Source organism: Schistocerca gregaria, chromosome 7 (genome assembly GCF_023897955.1).
Source record: "Schistocerca gregaria isolate iqSchGreg1 chromosome 7, iqSchGreg1.2, whole genome shotgun sequence".
NCBI classification, from domain to species: Eukaryota; Metazoa; Arthropoda; class Insecta; order Orthoptera; family Acrididae; genus Schistocerca; species Schistocerca gregaria.
Window position 1 is genome coordinate 538,874,637 of NC_064926.1, and position 27,215 is coordinate 538,901,851.

The 27,215-nt window shown below is 44.9% G+C and overlaps 1 protein-coding gene across 1 annotated transcript in view; it reads left to right on the forward strand.

The window, feature by feature from the left end:
* LOC126281621 (paired box protein Pax-6-like) overlaps positions 1 to 25,707 on the forward strand; it is a 411,130-nt gene extending 385,423 nt beyond the window's left edge. Inside the window, exons 9-12 of the mRNA XM_049980743.1 lie at positions 3,777 to 3,944; positions 14,412 to 14,494; positions 18,671 to 18,861; positions 25,588 to 25,707. Coding sequence (XP_049836700.1) covers positions 3,777 to 3,944; positions 14,412 to 14,494; positions 18,671 to 18,861; positions 25,588 to 25,609 — 464 coding nt within the window. The 3' untranslated portion in view covers positions 25,610 to 25,707. The remainder of the gene's footprint in view (positions 1 to 3,776; positions 3,945 to 14,411; positions 14,495 to 18,670; positions 18,862 to 25,587) is intronic.
* Positions 25,708 to 27,215: the final 1,508 nt, after the last annotated feature.

A 27,215-nucleotide genomic window follows, 5' to 3' on the forward strand; every position in this document is an offset into this window, starting at 1 on the left:
GCGCCAAAAGAGACGTTCATGGAGGTAACAAGGGGAGACGGCGCTGCAGACTTTACGCTGTACGTTGTACTGTTCTCGGCGCCGCTATGTTAGATGCCCCAAAACATAAGCAGACTACTGTTTACCATTCCTTATTGTTCTTAACTCCTGTGGCGTGCACGCAACTGTTGTTTTAGTACTAAAACGTTACAGTGCGTTCTTGAATAACAGAGTAGCAGGAAGGCATTTTCAGTAGTTTTTCTGGTCTTATTTGCATATTTGATCCAATAATATGACGTATTTCGCCTCATTAATGTAACTTTATTTTTGTTATAAGTTTCGAATAACCAAGGCTGCTTTCGTAGTCCAGTATTTTCCTTAATATGGAGTGACAAAACTTATGGTTCGTCTACGTTTTTCTACTGAGGATGTATTTTGCAATGTTTGATCGGTGTACAATCCCTCCTCCTCACAACCTTCACCCCGACTGGTTTGATAGGTAGGAAATCGTAAGTCAAATAACAGAAACAGAATCACTACAGTAAAAGCAAACAATGCAACTAAAATTCATGTACCAAATATAAAAGAAAATATCGCTTGAAAAAGTCCGCTTATGAATGAAATACGATTTCTTTATCCTCTATATCGCAGACGATAATTAGAACAATTAGTACACCCCTAAATAACCCATTCAGCTTTTTTTTTTATCAAAGCATTTCCACCAGAAGCTAATGTTTGGGGCAACTAACATGGAGGACGTCATGACAACTCCCCATGGAGACTCTAGTACGTAGTAATCCAAACGTTAGACACAAAGATACAATCAACCCACACAGAATCATTGATTATGATATTAGGTGAGAGTTATCAAACCGAGTGCTCTTTCACAAGCTCCTACCTCGTCACAGAGCTACATCCTTCAACTGCCCAAATTCCCAGAATATCTCCAAGTTCCGTAATCCCTCCAAACCACATCTAAGCGAACCACCATCTACGGATCCTTACCAAAGTGAGCCGCTTCCAACTCTATGCTGCGTACTCCCGCCACATATTCCATATTCTACCCCAACGCAACGTAGGCATATTCTCTCCCCCCGATCCCGAAATCTACCCCTCTCATCAGCTGAGGCCTTTCCTCTCCTGACTTCACGCTCTGTTTATCACACCCTATCACCGACCTTCATTACGTTACCCTCCTAGTTTCCACACCACGCGGCTCCGCCACAAATCTGCCACTGCTTCCAACACTGTCATTCCGACCACCGCTGTGCATCTATATAACAAGGCGAACCCGAACTTCAGCGACAAAATGTCGGAAGATGCTCAGGAGTATTTCCTGCGTATTTTGATACGTCGTTTAAGAGCAATAACGTAATTATGATTTATTCGGTTTGTTACATTAATTATCTGTGTGTCTATGAAAGTATTTTCGCCGGCCGCGGGGGTCTCGCGGTTCTAGGCGCGCAGTCCGGAGCCGTGCGACTGCTACGGTAGCAGGTTCGAATCCTGCCTCGAGCATGGATGTGTGTGATGTCCTTAGGTTAGTTAGGTTTAAGTAGTTCTAAGTTCTAGGGGACTAATGACCACAGCAGTTGACTCCCATAGTGCTCAGAGCCATTTGAACCATTTGAAAGTATTTTCACAACAATGAAAAATCCTATAACATGCACTGTGAGAAGTTTCCAAATAAAAAGAGAGTGTTCTTGGATTGGGATCAAATACGTAACTCATGTTGTCAGGTTCGAAGAGTTGACCTTCCTGCAGTTGTTATAGAAAACAAGAATAAATTAACGCCCTGGAGGTACAAATACTGATCACATTAATTGGTGCCACACTTTGTTTTGAGCTTTAGTTTTGTTTATTTTCGAGTACAACTGTACCGAGCTGTTACAGTGTGCGCCGTTAAGAATCGATTACATGTTAACTGATCAACACAGGTGCCCCGTCGATACTTCAAGCATAACTGAGCGTAAAACAGTAGCTCCATATGTGCCTTATATAGATTTTGCTAGAATGACGTAATTGGTAACAACAGAAATTAATACAATTACAACGAATTTTAGCAGATGACAGGACAGTAAGTAACACTGAATAAATAGTAAATTAAAATTACATTATAAACAAGTCTCAACCAAAATCAAAATAGTCAGACACGTGATTATAACAATATATATTACATTTTAGTGGATTATTCGAACTATACGAATATAAATTCTTCGCCGGCCAGTGTGGCCGAGCGGTTCTAGGCGCTTCAGTCTGGAACGGCCGACAGCTACGGTCGCAGGTTCGAATCCTGCCTCGGGCCCGGATTTGTGTGATGTCCTTAGGCTAGTTAGGATAATTAGTTCTACTTTCTAGGGGACTGATGACCTCAGGTGTTAAGTCCCATAGTGCTCAGAGCGATTTGAACCGCATAAATTCTTCCTAGCAATAAGGAAATCATTGTGTATTTCTACCATACGTGATACGGATCTTCAGGCTCAGGAAGACTATTAAGTGACTTAGTCGAAATTTTGACAGGGTACTAGTACGATATTACAGTGCCTGTGGTGTTAAAAAGTATTGCCCATATCCAGCCATGCTTAGGATTGCCGGTTGATATGTTATTAGCTTTTCAATAAATTAATGTGTGAAATGGTTGGTAACAAGGGGTAAGGTCCTAGCTGCTATGTTTTAACGGGCAGACACTTCAGGTCTATGGCGAAAGACTTGTGTTTTTCGTAGACGCCTATCTACACATGCAATAGTACTGTGCAGTGGTGGGCGTCGCATCTCAGGGTAGAGTCGCTTTGCATCTCAGTGAACCCATACACGAGGTGCATAGCAGCCAACTGTTCATCGGTAAACTTATATATGTTGGTGTGCATCACTGTTAAAGTACAACTAACACTGCCAATAAGGAAAGACAGAGCCATGACCCAGCAGTACTAAATGGTTCAAATGGCTCTGAGCACTATGGGACCTAACATCTGAGGTCATCAGTCCCCTACTCAAACGACCTACTACTGAACCTAACTAACTTAAGAACATCACACACATCCATGCCCGAGGCAGGATTCGAACCTGCGACCGTATCGGCCGCGCGTTTCCAGACTGTAGCGCCTAGAACCGCTCGGCCATTCCGGCCAGCCCCTCCTCCTCCTCATTGCAGTCTAGTGTGTTTCTACACATTCGTCAAAGATAGGGGAAAAAGTGGACGACGGGCACGTAACCCATGCCGTAATAGCCGGCGTCAGACTGCCACCCCTGATAGTGTACGATGTGTTACACTGTTCCACTAGAACAGAGGAGGACACATATGTACTGAAATGCCATTCGGATGAGGTGTCGATCTTCCGGTGAGGTGGTCCGGATGGCGCGAAATGACTCATCTCGTCGTGTTCTACGGCCTTCTGTGGATCATTCGCACACGGCCGTTGCACTGTCGAAGCACTTCGTCTCTTATGATTAGCAATTTCCCGCATAGATGTATCACATTCTCCCATGCCAATAATGCGCCCTCTTTCAAACTCACTGATTTGACGGTTCGCGCAAATGCCTGCGAAGTGTCCTCCATGTCTGCTCAATTCATATTGATCCATTACCTTCAGTTTATAGTGGCAACGAGAGCCGGGGGGCACATTTTTCCGGTAGGTGGTGTTGCGTCGCGATATCGAACCCGATGCCCGAAGTGGTCCAATTGCTAATCTTCTCTGCAGAGCATACTAATTTACGTATCCTGTGAATACGAATGTCGTACGCCTAGTAGATGTTGATGTGGGTGAGGACGTACAGAGGCGGACTGGTGGCGGTTGCAGGGTCGGAGCTGGACGGCACGGGCGACGAGACGGCCTCCGGGGACAACAGCAACGCGGGTTCGAGCGCGGGCGGCGCCGACGAGGACCAGGCGCGCCTGCGGCTCAAGCGCAAGCTGCAGCGCAACAGGACGTCCTTCACCAACGAGCAGATCGACTCACTCGAGAAAGGTACGCACCCCCCCCCCCCCCCCTCCCCCTACGCACGCAGCTCTACGTCTCCGTGCACTGCTTACCTGCCAGTGGTGATGGGGCGCGAGCTGGACACCGACGAAGCCTCCGTTGTGTTGCGCCAACTCCACAAGCGGCAGTGCCCACAACCGGGGCCCGTGAGAAATACGGGCCCCCGCAACGAACTTGTGACGTCACACTAGTTGCCTTGCCCGACATACCTCACGAACATTCGGCTCCGTTTGCGGCCCACGGATGAAAAGGTACTCACTAACTTCGTCATGTATTATCTATAGCTTGCATATACTCAAGCAAGCAGCTACGAATTATTAAATTCCTCTGAAATATTTTTCACTTCTCCCAGCACAATGAATAAGCCATTAAATTTCTGGCAACCAACTGCGATAATACTACACTACTGGCCATTAAAATTGCTACACCAAGAATAAATGCAGATGATAAACGGGTATTCATTGGACGAATATATTATACTGGAACAGACATGTGACTCCATTTTCACGCAGTTTGGGTGCATAGATCCTGAGAAATCAGTACCCAGAACAACCACCTCTGGCCGTAATAACGGCCTTGATACGCCTGGGAATTGAGTCAAACAGAGCTTGGATGGCGTGTGCAGGTACAGCTGCCCGTGCAGCTTCAACATGATACCACAGTTCATCAAGAGTAGTGAATGGCGTATTGTGACGAAAGAGTTGATCCGCCACCACTGACCAGACGTTTTCAGTTCCTGAGAGATCTGGAGAATGTGCTAGCCAAAGCAGCAGTCAAACATTTTGTGTATCCAGGCTCGTACAGGACCTGCAACATGCGATCGTGCATTATCCTGCTGAAATGTAGGGTTCCGCAGGGATCGAATGAAGGGTAGAGCCACGGGTCGTAACACATCTTAAATGTAACGTCCACTGTTCAAAGTGCCGTCAATGTGAACAAGAGGTGACCCAGACGTGTAACCAATGGCACCCCATACCATCACGCCGGGTGATATGCCAGTATGGCGATGACGAATACACGCTTCCAATGTGCGTTCACCGCGGTGTCGCCAAACACGGATGCGACCATCATGATGCTCTAAACGGAAGCTGGATTCATCCGAAAAAATGACGTTTTGCCATTCGTCCACTCAGGTTCGTCGTTGAGTACACCGTCGCAGCTGCTCCTGTCTGTGATGCTGCGTCAAGGGTAACCGCGGCCACGGTCTCCGAGCTGATAGTCCATGCTGCTGCAAACGTCGTCCAACTGTTGGTGCAGATGGTTGTTGTCTTGCAAACGTCCCCATCTGTTGACTCAGGGATCGAGACGTCTCTGCACGATCCGTTACAGCCATGCGCATAAGATGCCTGTCATCTCGACTGCTAGTGATACGAGGCCGTTGGGATCAGGCATGGCATTCCGTATTACCCTCCTGAACCCAACGATTCCGTATTCTGCAAACAGTAACTGGATCTCGACCAACGCGAGCAGCAATGGTACGATACGATAAACGGTAATCGCGATAGGCTACAATCCGACCTTTATCAAAGTCGGAAACATGATGGTAAGCATTTCTCCTCCTTACACGAGGCAACACAACAACATTTCACCAGACAACTCCGGTCAACTGCTGTTTGTGTATGAGAAATCGGTTGGAAACTTTCCTCATGTCAGCACGTTGTAGGTGTCGCCACCGGCGCCAACCTTGTTTGAATGTTGTGAAAATCTAGTCATTCGCATATCACAGCATCTTCTTCCTGACGGTTAAATTTTGCGCCTGTTGCATGTCATCTTCGTGGTGTAACAATTTTAATGGCCAGTAGTGTAGTAACTTACTCCACGCCGAAGACGATCGCTGAGAGTAAGATCTGTAGTGTCATGTGTTGTGACGCACACCACAAAGGCTGTATATCTTTCGGTGCTTCACAGGATTCAATCGGAAACATTTATTACCTTACCCGGATTAATTCTCTGCACTGCTATACATGTAAAACCAGCATAACTGAAGGCCACCAGCCTCGCTTTGTCCCAGAGACAAGATTAAACTTCTGACTACTCCAGCTGCAATAATGAAATCCGAATCGCAATCAATCCGCTTTCAGAAAGGTTCCGAGATGCGACCCCTGGACTGGAATATGTTAAAAGGTCTCTTTTTTTTCTGAAGTGATAGGAACAGAAAATCCTCGTTTTATCCTGGTTCCATTGAATACAATGTCGTGTGAAGTCATTACAAGAATGTGGCACATTAAATTATACCAAGTGCGCAACGGAAATTTGTATCGTGATTTCAACAATACAATCAAAGCAACGCATCCTATCAAATTTACAATAATCGTTTCTCAAGTAGGCAGTGCTATCGCCACTGGTTTTTGGAGAAAACTAAAATATAATTATGGTCCGTGAAATAAACATTTATTAGCTTCTAGGTTTTCCTTTCTTAACTTGTCCATCATGTACCAAAAACAGAATCAACTTGTTGATATGTTTCCTCAATGTGGGGCGGTTTTTATCCAATAAAAATCATCAGCAACAAAGGATCGTTACACAAATGGGATAATTTCTGGATGCAGTTTGGAATATAATAAGCTCTAACAATATTGAAATCTAAAAATTTACACTGGCTAACAAGATACTATAGGGGAAAATCACACAAGTTTCGCATACCAATAAGCAACGTCATTACCGGGGGATGAAAAGGGGGGGGGGGGGTGGGCAGAAAGTAAGTTCGCCATGCTGGTTAAAATTCCGGTGATTGGGACAAATCCCAGGTTACCAATATCTTCTCCTGCTTGCAAGTATTCACAGTGATCAAGAAATCACTCAGAAGACATCGCTGTGGTTCTATTATTAAACGCCATACTAGTGCACCACTGGTGTTAACAGCGCGTGTTTGTGACATTCTGTGTCCTATACTGTGTAAGTGGTTACTTGTGAAATTTGCGTGGGAAAATGCGATGAAAACAGTAAACTAATGCGCAATAACAAGAATGATATATATCAAAATATCTGTCAATCAATCAGTACAGACTATTGGAGAGAAACTGATGAGAAATATCGTAACATAAATCAAACAAGCACTGTCAACTGAACATTTTAGCCATATTAACGTTGCTCGGGTCTAGTTTCAAAAACATATACTTTAAAGACTCTTTAGCATGTTCGAAGTCAATCAAAACCATAAAGGATTTGCTTGCAGCTGTTGAAATGTTTGTCAGTGAGGATAGGGCAAAACGCTGATACATTACAGAAAAACAGAGAAACCAATTTGATTTATGGAGTGAACATTAAAAAGTAGCACAAGAAAAGAATAATAGTCAGACAAGAGCACAAACAGGTCCGTCATCACAGTTGATTTATTATCCGAAAGGTCTTTCGGATTGTAAACAGAATCCAAAGGAAATATGGAATCACATCTTCGGTATTACCTATCTAAAGCTACAAAAATTGCGCTGAAGTATTTGAGCTGTATAGCCACATCGTCAGCTTTTGAAAGAAGGTTCACAAAATCAGGATACGCTATCTGTCAGCAATTCAATAGACTGAAGGGGAAACATCTCTCAAAATGTTGTTTTTAGTGTCTGTAACTAATTTTTGAGATATGTAATGTTAATTATTAATTATTTATTGACTAATATTTATGACATTACAGGTATTAGCATACTGATTTTTTCGCTATTCTGTAACGCATTACTATCGGACATGAATTTTTAGACGTCAGTTGTGAAATCTAAATCAGCATCGATAATTTGCCACCATCTCACATTCCTATCTTCCTTACATATATGCTGATAGGACGTATAGAACTTCGTTAACCGGACGAAGTGGCGCAGTGGTTAGTACCACAGTACTCGCATTCGGGAGGACGACGGTGCAAACCCGCGTCCGGCCTTCCATGATTTCAATAAATCGCTTCAGGCAAACGCCGGGATGGTTCCTTTGAAAGGGCATGGCCGATTTCCATCTCCATCCTTCCCTAATCCGAGCTTGTGCTCCGTCTCTAACGATCTCGTTGTCGACGGGACATTAAACGCTAGTTCCTCCTCTTTCTTCGTTAGATCCATTTGTCACAAGCTTAGTTTATTTAACAGCTTGACACCGATTTCTACATTACTTCAAGACAGAATTCCGAGATTCTTAAGTTTATTAGCTGCATAAATCTCAATAGTATTTCGACAAGCAGAATGGCATCCAAACTCGAAGAACACACACACACACACACACACACACACACACACACACACCAAATGACGGTGATGAGACGTATTCCTAACATAGACTGCCCCAGTACCTCACGATACGCGGAAACGTCTTTTTTTGGCAGTGTTCCTGCAAGTGAAGCTCGACCCAACCCAGTGGGATGTATACATTGCGACACGTGAGGGGTGAACCACGCGAACGTTGCAGGGAATCAACAAACGACTTCAATTATCTCGGGTACTAACTAGCTCTACATTATGCTAGATACTCGAGCCTAGGACAACTTTTACAGGAACTGTACGATCCTTTTTTTTCTTATTCTACACCTTCTCAAGATCACAACAGTTGCAGTAGAGCTGTTCATTGATCGCCATCAGGAATTTAGGCTGAAACCAATCTCATCGAAAACCGCCGTGGGTTGTTTCCATCTTCTAAATAGAAGACATAGATGTAAAATGAATATCATATCGGATGAGACTGCACTGGAGCATTGCTATACGTTTAAATACCTTGGAGTAACTTTGGGCAGTGTCTCTTCCTTGTGGCGAAGTGACAGGTCGTAGCAGGTTCTCTTGCAAACCCGTCAGCTGGAAGCGGGGCGCCGTGCGACAACGCGGTGTAACTACCGGTTGTTACACTTTGCTCTCCAGTGGCTGAAGATGCTTCCCCACTTTGATCTGGTTCTGTTCATTCAAAACATGCGGACATCTCAGTAAATAAACTGTCGAATCACTACAGGGGGTGTAGAAGCCACACCAGTGGATAACCTATATGTATCTTCCACAATTCATGCGAAAAGACTTTACAGCTGTACGATTAGCAGCAATCGCACAAGAGTTTAGGACCAAGGAGGAGTCTGTTGCCAACAGCAACACCATCCAGATGTGACGCCAACAGTCACACGATGAAATGGTCAGTGAAATGTCATTTTTCTCGAGAAAGAGATCAAGTCTCTCACAAGAATGGAATACGCTGAAAGCCTTGAACTGCCTTTACTCTGGAGAGATTTAGACTACAGGCCAGCTCTCTAAGTGGGGTTCTCTTGGACACATTGCGTATATTTGGGGATTTATTCATCTATTACTGCTTACAATCTTTACAACCGCCGTGTAGAACTCTGTCAGCGGATCGTCCTATACTTGGGCAGCGACTTAGAAATCTAATGGAAAAGTATAAAGTTATCGCAATTCAGCAACAGAGGCTTTTTAAAGAGCAGCGTTCTTTAATGCGCAGATATTCCGGCCACTAAGACCATGATTCGAAGAAAGACGAAAGTAATGAGAAACAGCAGAAATGATAACAGCGAAAAACTTGACATCAGGATGGCTGATCAAGAAGTAGCTACCTAAGCAGCAAAATAACCAATGTCGGACGGAGCAAGTAGGACATCACAAGCAGACTAACACTAACAAAAAGGGCATTCCTGGCCAAGAGAAGTCTACTAGTATCAAACACAGGCTTCAGTTTGAGGAAGAAATTTCTGAGAATGTACGTTTGGAGCACAGAACAGTATGGTAAACATGGACTGTGCAAAAACCGGAAACGAAGAGAATCGAACCATTTGACATGTGGTGCTACAGAAGAAGGTTGAAAATTAGGTGGACTGATCAGGTAAGGAACGAGGTGATTCTCCGGAGAATCGGGGAGCAAAGGAATATATGGAAAACGTTGCCAAGAAGAAGGAACAGGTTGGCAGGACATCTCTTAAGACATCGCAGAATAACTTCCATGGCACTAGATGGAGCGCCGACAAGTGTGGCCGAGCGGATCTAGGCGCTTCAGTCTGGAACCGCGCGACCGCTACGGTCGCAGGTTCGTATCCTGCCTGGGGCTTGGATGTCCTTCGTCTCGCGGACGAATACCTGTAGGGGTGGTATTGTGCTACGGGAGACATTAACCAGGAATTCCATGGAGCATATGGTAGAAAAGGAAGGTATCATAACGTCTTGGGACTACGTGAACATTATTGAAGGCCACAAGCATCCCTTCATACTTGATGTCATCTCCGACTGGGATGGCATCTTCCACCAGGATAACTGTCCGTGTCACAAAGCCAGACTCGTGCTTCAGTAGTTTCGGGAGCGTAATGGCTGATTCTTGTTGACATCCTGGCCACCTAATTCGTTTGATCTGAACCCAACGGAACGCATCTGCGACGCTATCATGTGCCTCTTTGACGCTGACAAAACACTGGCCCATAATTTACGGGAATTGTTCGACACGTTCGGGGACGTGTGGTGCTACATACCTTCGGAAGTCTACCTAGGACTTGCCGAATCCGCAGGGCGCAAAACCGCTCCTCTACTGCGTTCCAAAGATGGACCAGCACGCTACCGACCAGGTCACACAATGGCTGTATTCCCTCGCAAGCAAGAAGAAAGGCGCCGCGGGCCACGGGGACAGACGAGTCGCGCAGCCAGAAAGCGCGGCAGTGCGGGCGTCGCTTGCCAGCGCGGGGGCGGACCGCCTGCGCGCCTCCTTTTGTCGCCGGGGCCGCCCCTGGCATTCACGAGGAAAGTGGGGGCGGGTGTCGCGTGAGGAGCCGCTTATCGAAAATCGATAGTTTGCAGCGGAGGCGGCGCAGCCGAGGGTGATAGTGCAATTACTGGCGCCGCCGCCGCCGCCGCCGCCGCCGCCCCTGCCCTTCGCTCACTGGCACCTGCCCAGTGCGCACCTCCTCACACGCAGTCCAGCTGACGTATTTCACTGCATCCAGTCATTACACGCTAATTCCTTGCAGGTTCCCGACGGAACAGCTTATGGAGAGAGAGAGAGAGAGAGAGAGAGAGAGAGAGAGAGAGAGAGAGAGTCAGCTGATCCGCTATGCCTGTAGCGATTTCCAAGACATTGAGATAGCATTACTTGAGTGAAACACTATAACTGTAAGGGCTATTGCCGTACAGGCAGTGTGTCAGGCGTACACGCGGGCGAGCTGCCGCTATCTCGGAATGTCGACCAACTACTTCTGTCACAAGCGGACGTGGGCCGCGCCGTGCCACTTTAGCGGAGTCTCGGTCGCCCGCGCGTCGTAAAGCTGTGTAAGGCACGGTGGTGACGGCTTGGCTTAGTGTGCGTCTTGTCGTAAACTGTATTTGGGATTAAATTTGCGAAAGTCACTTACTTGGGCGGCATTTTTGTGCCTAACAGATCCATTGCCTTAAATTTCCTCATAAATAACACGCGGTATCCTCAGCCGAGGATAACTAGTTACAAACTCAACTCACTGTTGTCAACGAAATCTGTTAATACTTACTGAAACTTTTCTTGTTACAGTTTTGTAAATTTTTAATTAAAAAACCGCTAAATTCAGAAAGTCAGTTTTTGATTCGTTATTTTTAAAAATCTAGGAAACGATGTTGAATATATGAAACATTCTTAATGATACTTAATTAAAATTACTTGTGGAGTTGTGACTACATCTAAATTGTGATTAACGAAGCGCAGGGTTCTGAATTTCTGTGCACATTATTTGATCCCTAACAACAAGAAGCATTTCTATTCTACATTTTCTCAAATAATGATACCCAAAGAAAGAAAGAAATCGGTTTCGTGAAACTAACTTGGAGTTTGTGTTTGCTTATGACCTAAAGTTTTTAAGCATAGTTTACGGCCTAAAGCTAATAGTCTTTTATAGGAAAGACAGACCACTGGTTGCAATGGATTTTATAGTCTAATTGACCATGATTTCGACTCGTAAACTAAGGGAGTCTTCATCAGAATTTATGTTACATACGTAAGAAGTTGAGCATAACAGCTCTCGTCTTACAATTTTAACGCAAAAAGGCCACGTCACGTAATAAAACATCCTACGTAAAAGTTTTACTGTCATTTCTAGTTAAAAATTAAAGATTACCGCTAAGGGCTGCTTGTGTATACTGTAAGCTTCAGTATATGACGAGATGTATGACGAGAGCTGTTATGCTCAACTTTTTACGTATGTAATATAAATTCTGATGAAGACTCCTTTAATTTAGGAGTCGAAACCATGGTCAATTAGACTATAAAATCCATTGCAACCAGTGGGCTGCCTTTACTATAAAAATATTTTCTCGGTTGCTGCACACAGCTTTGTTTAAAGTTGTAATAGTTTATTGTTTTGGGTTTGAGGGTGTCTAAACGCTAGACATCAGTAACTCCTTTCCTCTTTGCTTTTAAGGTCTTTGGTCTATTTTTCTGTTGAGTATCCCTGAATCTATTTTTCCAACGGTCACGAAAATATTCTGTATTACCTGGCTTGTTTTTCCCCTACATTGAGTCGTGGTTTCACTAAACAAGCTATTATTCTTGATATGACACGGTCATATAAATTTAATCTGAATTAAATGAGACGGTAGTAAAACAAAATTTCCTTTTCCAGCTTTCGACGACTTATTGACTGATCTACTCACTCACTCACTCACTCACTAGTCTCTTACGACCGTCCAGAATTTCATTCCAAATAATAACACCATCACATTCTTTACATCGTATATTCGCTTTAATACTTTCACTCAGGATGATCTAATCGACGGTAATAGTTCCAACGTTTTATTGATTTCACATACTTTTCTCAAAGGCGTAAACAGATCTAATTTCTGCTTCATTTGTTCTCTGACGCACTGGTTGTCTGCCTGTTTTGGTATTAGGCGTACAGGAAATGCATCATACTTCCTCTGTTCAACCAGTATTGTTAATCACTTTTGTATTTATTTCCCCTGAATTTCGTCTTGATAAAAGATATAAGTATTCTCAGCATTACATTTACAAAGAACGAAACTTATATACATCTCGGACCGGAAAATTACGTTCAAATGTCATTTAGCGATGAGACTGGAAAAACGTTGAAATGTTGTTTAAGGCCGATAAATTCTTTCACGTGACAGTGTCAGTGACAGTCATGTTTCAACGTATTTTATACGTAAATACGTGTACATTTGTCGGTTTTCAATGATGCGTTTTATGCTAAATAAATTTCGCTTTTCCAAGAACACTGCACCTCATTTAAAATGACACAAAAGAGAACGGGAGTTTGTCTCCAGTAGAAATAGCAACCAGCGAATGATACTCGTTGGAACATAAGGGGAAAAGATACTGGAAACCGGATGTTTTCAGCTTTTTACGGAGTAAACGCTGCGTTGATGGTGTGTGAGGAAACTATGTGCAGGATGCCGGCAGGCCATGCGGTGCCAGCCGCACGCAACTTACAGAATGGGAGAAGTTCGCGGCAAGATGGGGCGTAAAGCGTGCACAGGTGACTGCAGTCCTAGGCGGAAATCAGAAGCCCTGACCTAGTCACTGTCTTGCAGATTGCATTAAGTGTCTCTGCGCACGTATACAACTGATAAGTCACATCTAAGGCTGACTAAGCCTACACTCGTCCTGATAAACGATTAATATTTTTCTGTGGAACTAGACGTACATCGAAGAAATCTTGTAAATTAATTTTACACCTACATCCATACTCTGAAAATCACTGTGAAGTGCATGGCAGAGGGTACTTAGCATTGCGTCAAGTTAGGATTTCTTACTGTTCCAGTCACATATGACTGCCATTTTCAGAGCGATATGTAGAAGCATGAAAGATGTCTCTAGATTCTTCATTTGATACTCGTTCTCCAGACTTCGTAACTACGCTTGTTCTTGGGGAAAACAGACACCTAGTTTTAAGAGTATGCCAATTTAGGCTTTTCGATAGTTCTGGCACTTTCCCGTCAAACAAACCTATCATCAATCGTGCCCCCTTCTCTATATACGTTCAATACCCCCTGTTAGTCGCATCTGACATGGGACCCACAGACATGAGCAATATTCTAAAATGTAATGCTCAAATGATTCCTAGACAGTCTCCGTTTTGTAGACAGTCTCCCTTTTGCAGACAGTCTGCATTTTCCCAGTATGCTACAAATGAACTGACATCTGGCAGCTGCTTTACTGACGACAGATTATTCTTTCTGACAAAACTTTTACTTGAAACTATAGAAATTGTATTTGGAAATAAGAAACCACTACATTATTACTTGGACAAGTCTAATTATATTTTGTTTTCGAGTCTGCATAACTTTGAAATATCTCAAATGATACAGTATTGATAACTGCCGAAAATTATCTGAAGAGTATAGTCGGCAGTGGCGTAATCCGTATAACATCTAAAATATTAATGGTTCCTTTACTGGGACTACTGGCTAATTTTATGACCTCCGCCTCTCTTTCTTCCTGTTGTTCGGATGCATCACGTGTCCTTTTTTTTATACGGACGAAGCACCTGTCCTGCCTGTACAGAGGCCACTGTGCTTGTTGCAGAGTTCGAGCGCACGCACTACCCGGATGTGTTTGCGAGGGAGCGACTGGCCGCCAAGATCGGGCTACCGGAAGCGAGGATACAGGTGAGTCCACCCTAGCCGCGTGTGCATGGCCTCAGCTCCATAGGACACTGCACGCCCACACCGAGAGATAGCTAGCACTCAACCGTACACTATCTCGCAATATTCAAAACCCCAAGTGATATCGTCCTACCAAGGTAGGCTGCTAAATCTGGTAAAAAGCACTACTGAATTTTATGTAGATTATTTTATTTATATACGGTAATGTCGTGTAAGACGCTGTGAAATTCCAGTTGACTTCATCCCACAACTGAACAGTATGTCCAAGTAAGGGCGTGGGAACAAATTAGTTGATTTGAAATGAGAGAATAAAATTTATGAAGAACCACTATGCTCTCCTGGAAAAGATCACTTTCACGAGATGAACCACGGTCGTTTTTCAAACACCGTTTCATGTGATCAAATATTGAAACTTACATCGCCGGTCACCAAATTTCGCGAAACTTCCAGTGAACTGCACATAAACATTATCTGATTCAGCGTTGACATGTCCTCTTGCATCCCATTTTGGTCAAACGTCAGCAACAGTAGAGAATAGTTGTTTGCTGCCTAGCTTCTAATGCAGGGAGTAGAATTCTCTTTGATTTGAGGTCTGGAAAGGATCTGTTATCAAGCCAACTTCAGTTCTGTCATCTACCATTACCATACTGTCGCAGAAGAAGCTGTATAGTACCGTGGTGTAGTGGTTACGATACTGATCTGTTGCTGGGAGGGTCGCGAGTTCACAACTCACCTGGACTGTACAATTTTAATTTCTATATTCGGTTCGAGTACATTCTAGAAGTATCCACAAATATCAATCATTGTACTGGAATGTTCTGTAGCTGTATATATTTTGTATGTGTTCTGGCCGGAGACAGTTCGCTCTGCGCTCTTGTATGTGCAAGTGCTGAATAAACCTTCGTTAGGTGAAGTTAGTGTTCGTCATTCATCTAATTACACCTTCTTCTACGTGACAATATCATTAGCTTGACTGAATTTTCTATCGGCGCTTGACAGAACGTGACGTAAATATTAAATAGGATACAGAGTATTAGGGAAGTTTTTCCTATTTAATAGTAACATCATGAGCTGTTTTTGCAATTCATTGTAACGTCATGACCTCTGTTATGTGACCGGATCGCTCATTTAACTTCTATCCTTTTGCAATCACGTTTACTATGTTTAATCCAGAAAGAATTATCCTTAGATCTCAGCGCAGACTTGGCACGGACCTACTTAACTCTAACCGCGCAGTTATCGAACCGTACCAATAAACATGTTCAATGACATCACAAAATTAGTCCCTCTGCATCTTCTACGGCATACTTGACATTAACCCTGGACTATTGGGGGGCCAATTTTATCCGTCATTCAAGCGACCTGGGCCGGCCGCGGTGGTCTCGCGGTTAATGCGCTCAGTCCGGAAACGCGGGACTGCTACGGTCGCAGGTTCGAATCCTGCCTCGGGCATGGATGCGTGCGATGTCCTTAGGTTGGTTAGGTGTAAGTAGTTCTAAGTTCTAGGGGACTGATGACCACAGATGTTAAGTCCCATAGTGCTCAGAGCCATTTTTTTCAAGCCACCTGGAAACCTGAGTGAAATGATCTGCATGTCGAAATGCTCGTGTAAAACTCCAACACAGTGTTTGCAGTATGTGGCCTTGCTCCATCTTGCATGAACCACTGCATGTTGAAGGGCAAGGCAGTAGCAAGAAGCTGTGGAATGAAGCTATTTCGAAGCATGCTCAAATAACGCTCGCTGTTCACAGTTTCTTCGAAGAAAAAGGGTCCAATAAATCCGTGACTGGAAATTGCTGCCCACGCTGTAATCCTCGGAGCATAATATTGTCGTTCATGAAGGACTTGCGGGTTTTCAGTGGCCCAAAAGCGTACATTTTGTTTGTTAACCGAACCGTCTAAATGAAAATGCGCCTCGTCTGAAAAATAAACGTTGTTGAGAGTTTCTTCCCTATCCTCCGCCCACTGAGCAAACAGTAGTCTCTGCTGCTTGTGTTCTTCAGTGAGCTTCTGTGCACAGGTCATCTTGTATCGGTACATATGGAGGTCACTTTTAAGAATGTGTTGAACGTACGTCTGGATGTTCCCAGTTGCACTGCTCCCTTTCTACACGATTTCCCGGGACTTCTCTGTACAGCAACTCGTACCGCTTGAATATTCTCCGGCGAACAAACAGGCTTAGGCGGAGGTCGCTTCGCGTCCAATATTGTTCCTTCCTGTACAGATTTATCGTACTACCTGTGGATGGTCTTCCTGCAAGTGACCCATCGTGTGTTAAACTGTTGTCGAAAACGCCTGTGAGTCACAACAAGGCTTTTCGTTTCATGAAAAAGTAACAGAATTGCCGATCGTTGCTGTGTCGTCAGTCTTCCATTGTCAGCCATTGGTGCTTATAGTCTCCTAGCGGCAGTATCGTGAATTACACGTCATTTACTAACTCATTTGTTTTTGCAAGCTCTGCTGGTACTGTTGTAGAGATCCCAGCGGGATATCTAATGCGCGTTGTAAATTGTGAAAGAAACAATTGGTAACACATTTCGTGCGCCACCCTGCACATACCGCTGTTGTAGCCCAACATATTCTGCAGATTATCAACGTGTTGCCTTGCTCTGCTCGATCACCAAACCTGTCTCCAGTCGAGCACAAATGGGACACTGCTGCATCACAACTCGAGCGTCATCTGACCGACCGAGTGCAGTGTCTTGTACCTCCATCCCACAACCTGACATCGGGCACTGTACAACACAATGCGTGAACGTTTGCATGCTTGCACTCAAATTTGTGGCAGTTGCATGGGTTATTGATGTACGAGCATTTCACATTTGGAGTGGCTTATCTCGCGCTTACATCAACCCTCGATCTTGGAATGTTCATCATTACAAAAGAGAGGTGAAGTGCAAATAATGCCAATGCAGCTTAAGAGGGAGTGAAAGAAGGTCAAGAACTGCCAAGTATATATGCACAACGAAGTTTTTTTTCGACCTCAGCCTCCGCTAACAAAAAAGGAAATATTAATAGTCTGGTGAATATGTAAACAAGAGGCAGAAACACCGTAATCAATGACACGGCAACTATATAAAGAAATGCTGTTTTAATCTACAAGAACCAAACGTGTAGCCACATTATCCATATTTAGAGAATGACGGCAGGAGATGCTTTGTAAATAAAAGTGAAACGTGTCTCGTGTAAAATCATCTCCAATTAACTGCAGAAAGCTTAAGGCAGAGAAACCAAGATCAACTGAATGAATTAATAACTCAACCGATACGTAAAAGTAGTCATAAGAGTCAGCCTACGAATCTGTTGTTTCTACTCGCTTGTTCCAATAGCTACATAATGCGTAGGTGTCGGAGGCACTTTCAGTGTGCCCAGGCAAGACCGAATGAGGAAGAATGAACTGGCCTTCGTACTCAATATACGGCGTTTCACAATCGAGCCGATTGTAGGTAAAACGAAAATCAGTCCCGAGTCAATCTCTGAAGTTATCAAGGCGTGAGCGGTTAGTGATGCACTTCTGGGTGTTCCTCCGAGTTGTTGATTGCATTTTATGGTCTATGTTTTGGCGAACGACCTAGCTTTCTTCTTCAGGTGGTGCTAGTTTCGTGTTACGTGTACTCGTTGCTTCTAATTACTGTTGGCCTCGCGCCGCAATTTTTGGCTGAGTTCGAGTCCCGACAACCCTACCTAGTGATGAACCACCTAGACAAATGTATTCCCGAAATTTCGTTACACTACTTTTTTGTGATGCGAATTTTATTTTCGTCAGTGTATTTACTCGTTACTGATATGTTGGAAATAGAGTGTCTTAGATTCCCCACTCTGCCGACCGAAGTGGCCGAGCGGTTCTAGGCGCTACAGTCTGGAACCGCGCGACGGCTCCGGTCGCAGGTGCGAATCCTTCCTCGGGCATGGATGTGTGTGATGTCCTTAGGTTAGTTACGTTTAAGTAGTTCTTAACTCTAGGGGACTGATGACCTCAGAAGTTAACTCCCATGTGCTCAGAGCCAGCCAGATTTCCCACTCTAAACGTGAATTATGATTTTAGTTCTTGATGTGTAGTACCTTTAGATTTCAAATATTACTGAAAACTTATCAACGGAGATATAAAATGACTACTGGTCGAGTACTGCACTCGGGAGGCGAGTAGGGAGCTGTAGCGCGGTGCGTGTTGTCGAGCAGGTGTGGTTCTCGAACCGGCGGGCCAAGTGGCGGCGGGAGGAGAAGCTGCGCAGCCAGCGGCGGTCCGCGGAGCCGGTGGCCGTGGCGTCGGCGTCGGCGTCGGCGTCACCCACGTCGCGCCTGCTGGCCGGCGCTGCCTTCCCCACGGCCGCCGCCTACCCTGCCTCCAGCCTGCCCGCCGACTCTTACAGGTACTGCGCGCTGCACTCACACCGGCCTCTCAGTAAAATTTTGTTCCTCACTCAACTTGCAATATCCCTCGGTGCGTGAGACTGCGAAACCCATCTACATCTACATCAATACTCTGCAAGCCACCTGACGGTGTGTGGCGGAGGGTACCTTGAGTACCTCTATCGGTTCTCCCTTCTATTCCAGTCTCGTATTGTCCGTATGCTTCTGTGTGGGCTCTAATCTCTCTCATTTTATCCTCATGGTCTCTTCGCGAGATATACGTAGGAGGGAGCAATATACTGCTTGACTCTTCGGTGAAGGTATGTTCTCGAAACTTCAACAAAAGCCCGTACCGAGCTACTGAGCGTCTCTCCTGCAGAGTCCTGGAGTTTATCTATCATCTCCGTAACGCTTTCGCGATTACTAAATGATCCTGTAACGAAGCACACTGCTCTCCTTTGGATCTTCTCTCTCTCTTCTATCAACCCTATCTGGTACGGATCCCAGTGGGAGAACAAGCGTACTGTAACCTACTTCCTTTGTTTTCGGATTGCATTGCCTTAGCATTCTTCCAATGAATCTCAGTCTGGCATCTGCTTTACCGACGATCAACTTTATATGATCATTCCATTTTAAATCACTCCTAATGCCTACTCCCAGATAATTTATGAAATTAACTGCTTCCAGTTGCTGACCAGCTATTTTGTAGCTAAATGATGAGGGATCTATCTTTCTATGTATTCGCAGCACATTACACTTGTCTACACTGAGATTCAATTGCCATTCCCTGCACCATGCGTCAATTCGCTGCAGATCCTCCTGCATTTCAGTACAATTTTCCATTGTTACAACCTCTCGATACACCACAGCATCATCTGCAAAAAGCCTCAGTGAACTTCCGATGTCATCGACAAGGTCATTTATGTATATTGTGAACAGAAACGGTCCCACGACACCCCCCTGCGAAACACACATCAGAGTAATGGATCTACCCAGACTCCTCGACACTCCCCTTAAGACCCCACGCTAACCGTAAATAATTCAACGGAATCTCTACCTTCAAATGCCCTATCACAAAATGATAAGGTGGGAAATGGCAATAATCCAACTATATATAGTCATTCAATCAGTAAAATAAATCAGTAGATTGAAGATAACTGTGTGCTCATTCAAATAAAAATTTGAATGAAACAAAACCGGTGGTTTACACTGAAGAGCCAAAGAAACTGGTACACGTGCCTAATATCGTGTAGGGTCCCCGCGAACACACACGAATGCCGCAACACGACTTGTGTCTTGTGGTGCGCGTACTGTAAGACCTTCAGTACACATACCATCAGATTATTTGACTTGTCGCTCTAACGAAGTAGGCGAGGGTCAGCAATATGTCTCGTAGCCTTATCGTGGCGTGTTTATCTTCTGCCGTTGGGTCAGACGATAGAAATGCCACTTGCACGCTTAGAATAGCAGATTGACGGTAACCAACTTTAAACAGAGCTTGATTAATTTTCACACCCATTTATTAAAAATAATTACAGGCATAAAAATTGCTTAACTTGGTTCTGGATGCTATTTACAATTGACAATCTGAAGTTCCTTTGGTATTAGTACGCTAATCTTATTCTCACATATATCTCTGATACTTACAAAAGTGTCTATACATTTATGTTCATGGCTACGTACAGGAAAGTGGTAATCTTATTAGGCTCAGACTGAAACTTAACTATAGACTGGTACAGACAAATGCACACTGGTACAGACTGGCGCAGACAAATGCAGACTGGTACAGACTGATGCAGACTGACTAATCGGAGGTCTGTACACTCGTTATAATACCTCTCGCGTTCGTGTATCACTGTGCAAGTGTGATCCGTGAGGAGAAAAGGTTCTATGTTAGCAGCAATCTCATTGGCTGCGTTACATATTAATACGCGGATCGGCGGAAGCAGAATTTGGTCCGTCTCTATGGCAGCGCCATCTCGTAGTGTGGAGACGGACGAGCGCTGCGCCTGCGCTGTTGTGCTTAACGGGGCGCGCTCTAGTGGGAAAGTTGTGTACGCACTGACTACGCGGAACTATGTACACAACATGTCTGAAGTGGTGTTAGAGGGAACTGACACCATGAATCCTGCAGGGCTGTCCATAACTCTGTAAGAGTACGATGGGTTGGAGATCTCTTCTGAACAGCACGTTGAAAGACATCCCAGATATGCTCAATAATGTTCACGTCTGGGCAGTTTGGAGGCCAGCAGAACCACTCTATAGCAATTCTGGACGCGTGGGGTGTCGCTTTGTCCTGCTGGAATTGCCCAAGTTCGTCGGAATGCACAATGGACATGAATGGATGCAGGTGATCAGACAGGATGCTTAGGTATGCGTCACCTGTCAGAGTCGTATCTAGACGTATCAGGTGTCCCGTATCACTCCAGCTGCACACGCCACACTGTTACAAAGCCTCCACCAGCTTAAACAGTCCCCTGCTGACATGAAGCATCCATGGATTCATGAGGCTGTCTCCATACCCATACATGTCCGTCCTCTCGATACAATTTGAAACGAGATTCGTCCCACCAGGCAACACATTTACAGTCATCAACAGTCCAATGTCGGTGTTGACGGGCCTTGGCGAGACGTAAAGCTTTGTGTCGTGCAGTCATCAAGGGTAGACGAGTGGACCTTCAGCTCCGAAAGCCCACATCGATGATGTTTCGTTGAATGGTTCGCACGCTGACACTTGTTGATGGCGCAGCATTGAAATCTGCAGAAACCTGAGGAAGGGTTGAACTTCTGTCACTTTGAAAGGTTCTCTTCAGTCGTCGTTGGTCCCGTTCTTGCACGATCTTTTTCGGCCACAGCGATTTCGAAGATTCGATGTTTTACAGGATTCCTGGTATTCACGGCACACTCGTGAATGGTCGTACGGGAAAATCACCACTTCATCGCTACCTCGGAGATGCTGTGTCCCATCGCTCGTGCGCCGACTATATCACCACGACCAAACTTATTTAAATCTTGATAACCATCCATTGTAGCAGTAGTAACTCATCTAACAACTGCGCCATACACTTGTTGTGTTACATAGGCGTTGCCTACCGCAGCGCCGTATTCTGCCTGTTTACATATCTCTGTAATTGAATACGCATGCCTATACCAGTTTCTTTGGCGCTTCAATATGTAATATTCACCAATTACAAAATATTTTCCTCAACATTCTACAAAAACAAAGTTAATTGCTAACAAAAACTAACAAGACAGGCAAGCGGAGAGATGGCTACAGTATCCTAGCTGCACATAAATCCCTAATTCAATAAAACCCAACGACTGATTTAGAAGCTCCATTAGTCGACTGAATACCACAACAATGATTTGAATCGGGTTGAGCGGAACTGTGGCAGCGGTACGTTTTCTATATAAACATTAACTCCCATCTAGTGAGGCGTGCTGCTGTACACTCTCACGAATCTTCCGTGGCGGTATGTCGGAGGACCGTGGTCGTACTGGAGAATCAGAATCTCGGTCATCAGAACTCGGATCCCTCCAAGCGCCAAGTCGTCTCGAACCAGCGACCTGTCCATATTCGGCGTTTCACAGTCGAGGCGATTGTAGGTAAAACGAAATTCAGTCTCGGGTCAGGCTCTCAAGTTATGAACGCGTGAGTGGTTAATGATGCACTTCCGGGTCTTTTTTTCCCACCAGCTGCCGACTGATCATTTTGCCCTTGTCCGGCCACAAACGTCAATCAGGGAAGATGTTACTCTTTTTATCATTGTTGGGCTATATTATGAGATGTTTACAGGTCCCGACCAAGGTAATATCTCAGACTACTGTTCACAGCTAAGCCAGTCTTTGAAATATTGTGGATAAAAACACATTCAGTAATAGAGTTGTGCCTTCTGGGACGTATAACGAACTCTCGGTGGATAACTTCAAATAGAAATCCGCTCCAGACTCCCATGCTGCAGTAACAAATATTTAAATCAGTGCGTTCTGCTTTCCGCAAGAAATGAATGAAAAAGTGATACTAAAGTACTGCCAGGCCTATGATGATTACGTTTGTTGCCAAGTACCTAACGAGGTAACAATGGCCAACTCTAACCGTTGTTAAGTAGTGGAACTACGTTCAGAAGAGACATTAAGTGATACTAAATGGTGTACTCGAATCTCTCCCCGGTACCTTAAAGCTGACCATTGTTATCTCATTACTTACTTGGTTACAAACGAGGTAAAGACGAGAATAACAGTGAGCTGTTATACTTTTTCCGGACAAATGACGCGAAAGAAGTGGAAATATTGTTTTCCAGTTTTGTTGCTGTATCAAGGAACTGTTTCTTTTCCAAAAAAAGTTTCCTTTTCAGACTGTTGCCTTGCTCATCATATTCTATGTCTGCTAAGTGTGCATGAGTGCGATTTATATAGAGCCAGGATGTCTTCTACTAATTTCCCGATGTCAGGTACTTCTCGATATCTTCCAACACACTAAGGGTTGTAGCTCAGTGATTAAGGTATCAGACTCTTATTCTAAAACAGAGAGGTTCATATCTCCGTCCAGCAGACCTCATTTACGTTTCCTGAGTTTTGCAAGCAACGTTACTTTATGCCCCCGGCCCCCGCCACCTCAATAAGACCGTTTGCAGTTCCTTTACAGCCTCTGTACAATCAGAGTTTCCGCTTCGTCGTTGGTGGCCTCACTGTCCACAGGACGTTTAAAACTTCGTCCTTACTTCCCGTTCCGTATCACAAGGCCGCGTCCTGTCCCCTCCATTATCATAGATTTTGTGTCTTCCCTTACCCTTTGTGTTATTCCCTCATTTCCATCGTTATCCATCCACTCAGTTTCTAACATTTTTCTGTGACAATACGTTCTAGAACGTACTTCTTTCTATTTTTCCATTTTCCCCCATTTCACGTTTTACTTCTGTCCCCTAGGGTGTACCGTATTTCTAATAGTTGTTCCGCTAACAGAGTACAATGTTTCAACCGGTACGTTCATGGTATCTAATACTTCTGCTCTTCATACCTCCCCGAGTTCAATCAGTCACTTCCATCCAAGCGTTCCGTCTGCCCCCGATCTTCATAGCCAGGTATGATCCTAAATTTTTGCTTTCTTCATTAATTCCATATTTGTACAGGTCGTTTAAGGAGTGAACGGCGTACGTGAAGAACTGACAGTACTGATGATTCTGAAGCACCGACCCCAGTGGCATCATGGCAAGACACCAGATTCTCATTCGAAAGGATAGCGCCTCAAATCTCTTTCTGGTGATACACTTTTACGTTTTCCATAGACGAAACTGACGATTTCCTCCTCACACATTCTGAATACAAGCTTATGCGTTATCTCTGATGATCTCGTTGTCGGCGACACGATAAACATTTATCTTCGAACCTGAAGGGAAATTATCATCTGAACGTATGTTCTACTCTCATCGGTTTTTCAGTAAACACATACTTCGCACTGTCTGACATTAAAATGATGCGTAATGTAGTAAATTAAGCAATCTTTACGGCATGCCTTGTATTTCCCTTCAAAAATCATGTTGAAACAAAGCAAAGAAGAGCGGAACGGCAGCTTGCGTTTCGAATGGTTATGTATATGTTAAATAACAATGTAACCGTCAGCTCATATTAGTGCACAAAATCCGTCCATTTGAGCTGTAAAACGCATTCAAGTGGAAGTTATAAACGTCGTCTTTAAAACTGCACTAACGATGAAGTACAACAAACAACCGTTAATGTATGACCGTTCGTAAAGCTTCCGTTCCTGACTGTTCTAAAAAGTGTAAGTCAGAAAGTGCGCACAACTGAATCCGGTGAAATGGGCGCCGCCTGAAACAAAATAAAGAAGAAGAAAAAAAAAGTAGATACCATGCGTTTCCGTGACTTCCTTTTTTTTTACTTCCATCCAAAATTACGTGCTAAGTAGCCCGTCCATTCCTTATTATAGTTATTGTAAATCTTCATCCGTTTGTCTGATTGTCTGTTTCTATTGTTCCTACTTGCTTATTTCAGGTTCATTTATTGATCTATCTCCTTAGATGCATCATCAGCAAAGAGAACTACTTCTGCATTTTGAATGTAAGGTGGCTAGTAATTTATACACAACTAAAATATGAACGGATACAGTTCCTAAACCTTAAGAACCCCACCAGTCATTCGCCTACAGTGACAAGATATCTCAGAAATCTAAAATGGCTCTCTGCAGTGGATTAATTGGGCATTGAGACTTGCAAACCGTGACCTTAAATTTATTCCAAAATAATGTTGCGAATATCCGCGTCTGAATACCTTAGACATTTCATTAAAAAGAACGGAAGTTAAAATTTGTCACAAACATCTTAATACATAAAACTTACTAAGAGATTAAAACTGTATATTAGACCGTTACTCTAACCCAGAATATTGCTCAGAGCCATTTGAACCATTTTTGTGCCGCATACCTTGAGGCACTAGCACTCGTGGAAGAAACGATTTTGCGGAGAGATGTATTAGCCACAGCCTAAGGCACTGCTGTCAAAATGAATCTTTCACTAAGCAGCCGAGTGAAAGATTGATTCTGGAACCTAAAACACAGTCGGCAAAATGGTAGATGCCACGAACCTTTCTCTTTGCTGGGATGTATTTCTACTTTTTTCTAAGGAACTTAATCTTGAAATGTGCTGCTTCTTTTGCATGTATAAAATGATGTGATGTGTAGGTAGTGAGTGTCGGACACGTTCTCCTGGAGTACGGGGTGGTTCTCAGCACAGGGCAGCCGCACGTGGCGTTTAGCAGGGACTTGGACAGTAGCTGCGGCTGTTGCAGCCCCATGGCGGCCATGCCGACGTTCGGCATGTCGCCGCCGCCGCAGGGCCCTCCGCCCCCGCAGGCCGGCGCGCCCGCCCCCGCGTGCGTGCTGCAGGCGCGCGGGCCCGCCCCCGCGCCCGCCCCCGCGCCCGCCGGCCACGGCTACGAGGCGCTGTCGCTGGGCTACGGCGCCCGGCCGCCCGCCTGCAGCCCGGCGCAGCCTCCGGCGCCGGCGCCCGCCCCCGGGGGCGGCTACCAGGCGTCGCCCGCCGCCGCCGCCGCCTGCGCCGCCGCCGCAGCCGCCGCCGCCGCCGCCCTCAACGGCCACGGCCAGTACGGGGAGTCGCCGCCGCCGCCCGCCACCAGCATGTCCATGACCGTCGGCGTCGGCGTGGGCGTGGGAGCGCACTCCGCTTCCAAGGCGCCGCCGTGCTACGACTACACCGGTCAGTACCCGCCCCCACCTACGTAGCTCGCAGCACGCTTGTGGTTGTCTGCATTAGGCAGCGTTTCTACAGGCAACGAAATCTTGCACACGTATCCCCACCACCATCGTCGCAGGAGTCCAGAAGGTGTTTCCACAAGGGCGATCTGATTTTCCATTTGTATTGTATTTCAGATGCCAACGGCCTTGCCGCAGTGGCAACATCGGTTCTCGCCAGGTCATCGAGGTTAAGTGCTGTTGGGCTGCCGAGGGCTGTTGACAAGTGGTGTGCACTCAGCCCTTGTGAGGCAAACTGAGAAGCTACTCGAATGAGAAGTAGCGTCTCCGGTCTCATAAGCTGACATACGACCGGGAGAGCGGTGTGCTGACCACATGCTTCTAATCCAGTGACACCTGTGATCTGAGGATGATACGGCGGTCGGTCGGTACCGTTGGGCCTTCATGGCCTGTTCGGGCGGAGTGTAGTTTAGTTATACTGTATTAAAGATGTGTGAACTGCACATTTTAGCCCAAGAGCTCACAGAAAGCTTAACATAAAGAATACAGTCCCTCAAATATACGGTACGGAAACAGATTAGTGCAAACTGTACTGTAAGACACAGAAAACGACGCACCACAAAGGAATTATCCGAATGGAACGGAAATTGGCAGATGTGATGTACACGTACAGACAAACAAATGTTTACAATTTTAGACAAATTGACTGATTTATTCGAGAGAAAGAGTTACGCTAGTTGAGCCAGTTAATAAAGCGATGGTCCACGTCTGTCCGTTATGCGAGCAGTTATTTGGAGTAGCACAGATTGACAGAGTTATTGGATGGCTTCCTGAAAGCTATCGTTTTTTGCATTTCATTTCTCCAGGATCTGGCAGACGACATCTTTTCCGATCGACTCTGAAACGCCTGATTATATCCGCAGGACAGAACAGGTAGTTGGAATTGTGGAATGGGGCCAAAAATGAGCAGCTGTCAGTTACACTCGAACACATAACTTTATTTAGTTGCCCAAACATTACAGCGCAAATTTCCGAGCTTCATTGATTTGATTGATTGATTTTAACAGGAGAGCTAAAACAGCTTAGGTCTGACCCGCCACTGCCCGCAACGAAACTAGGTTTATTGTGCGATATCGCTCCCTGTATATC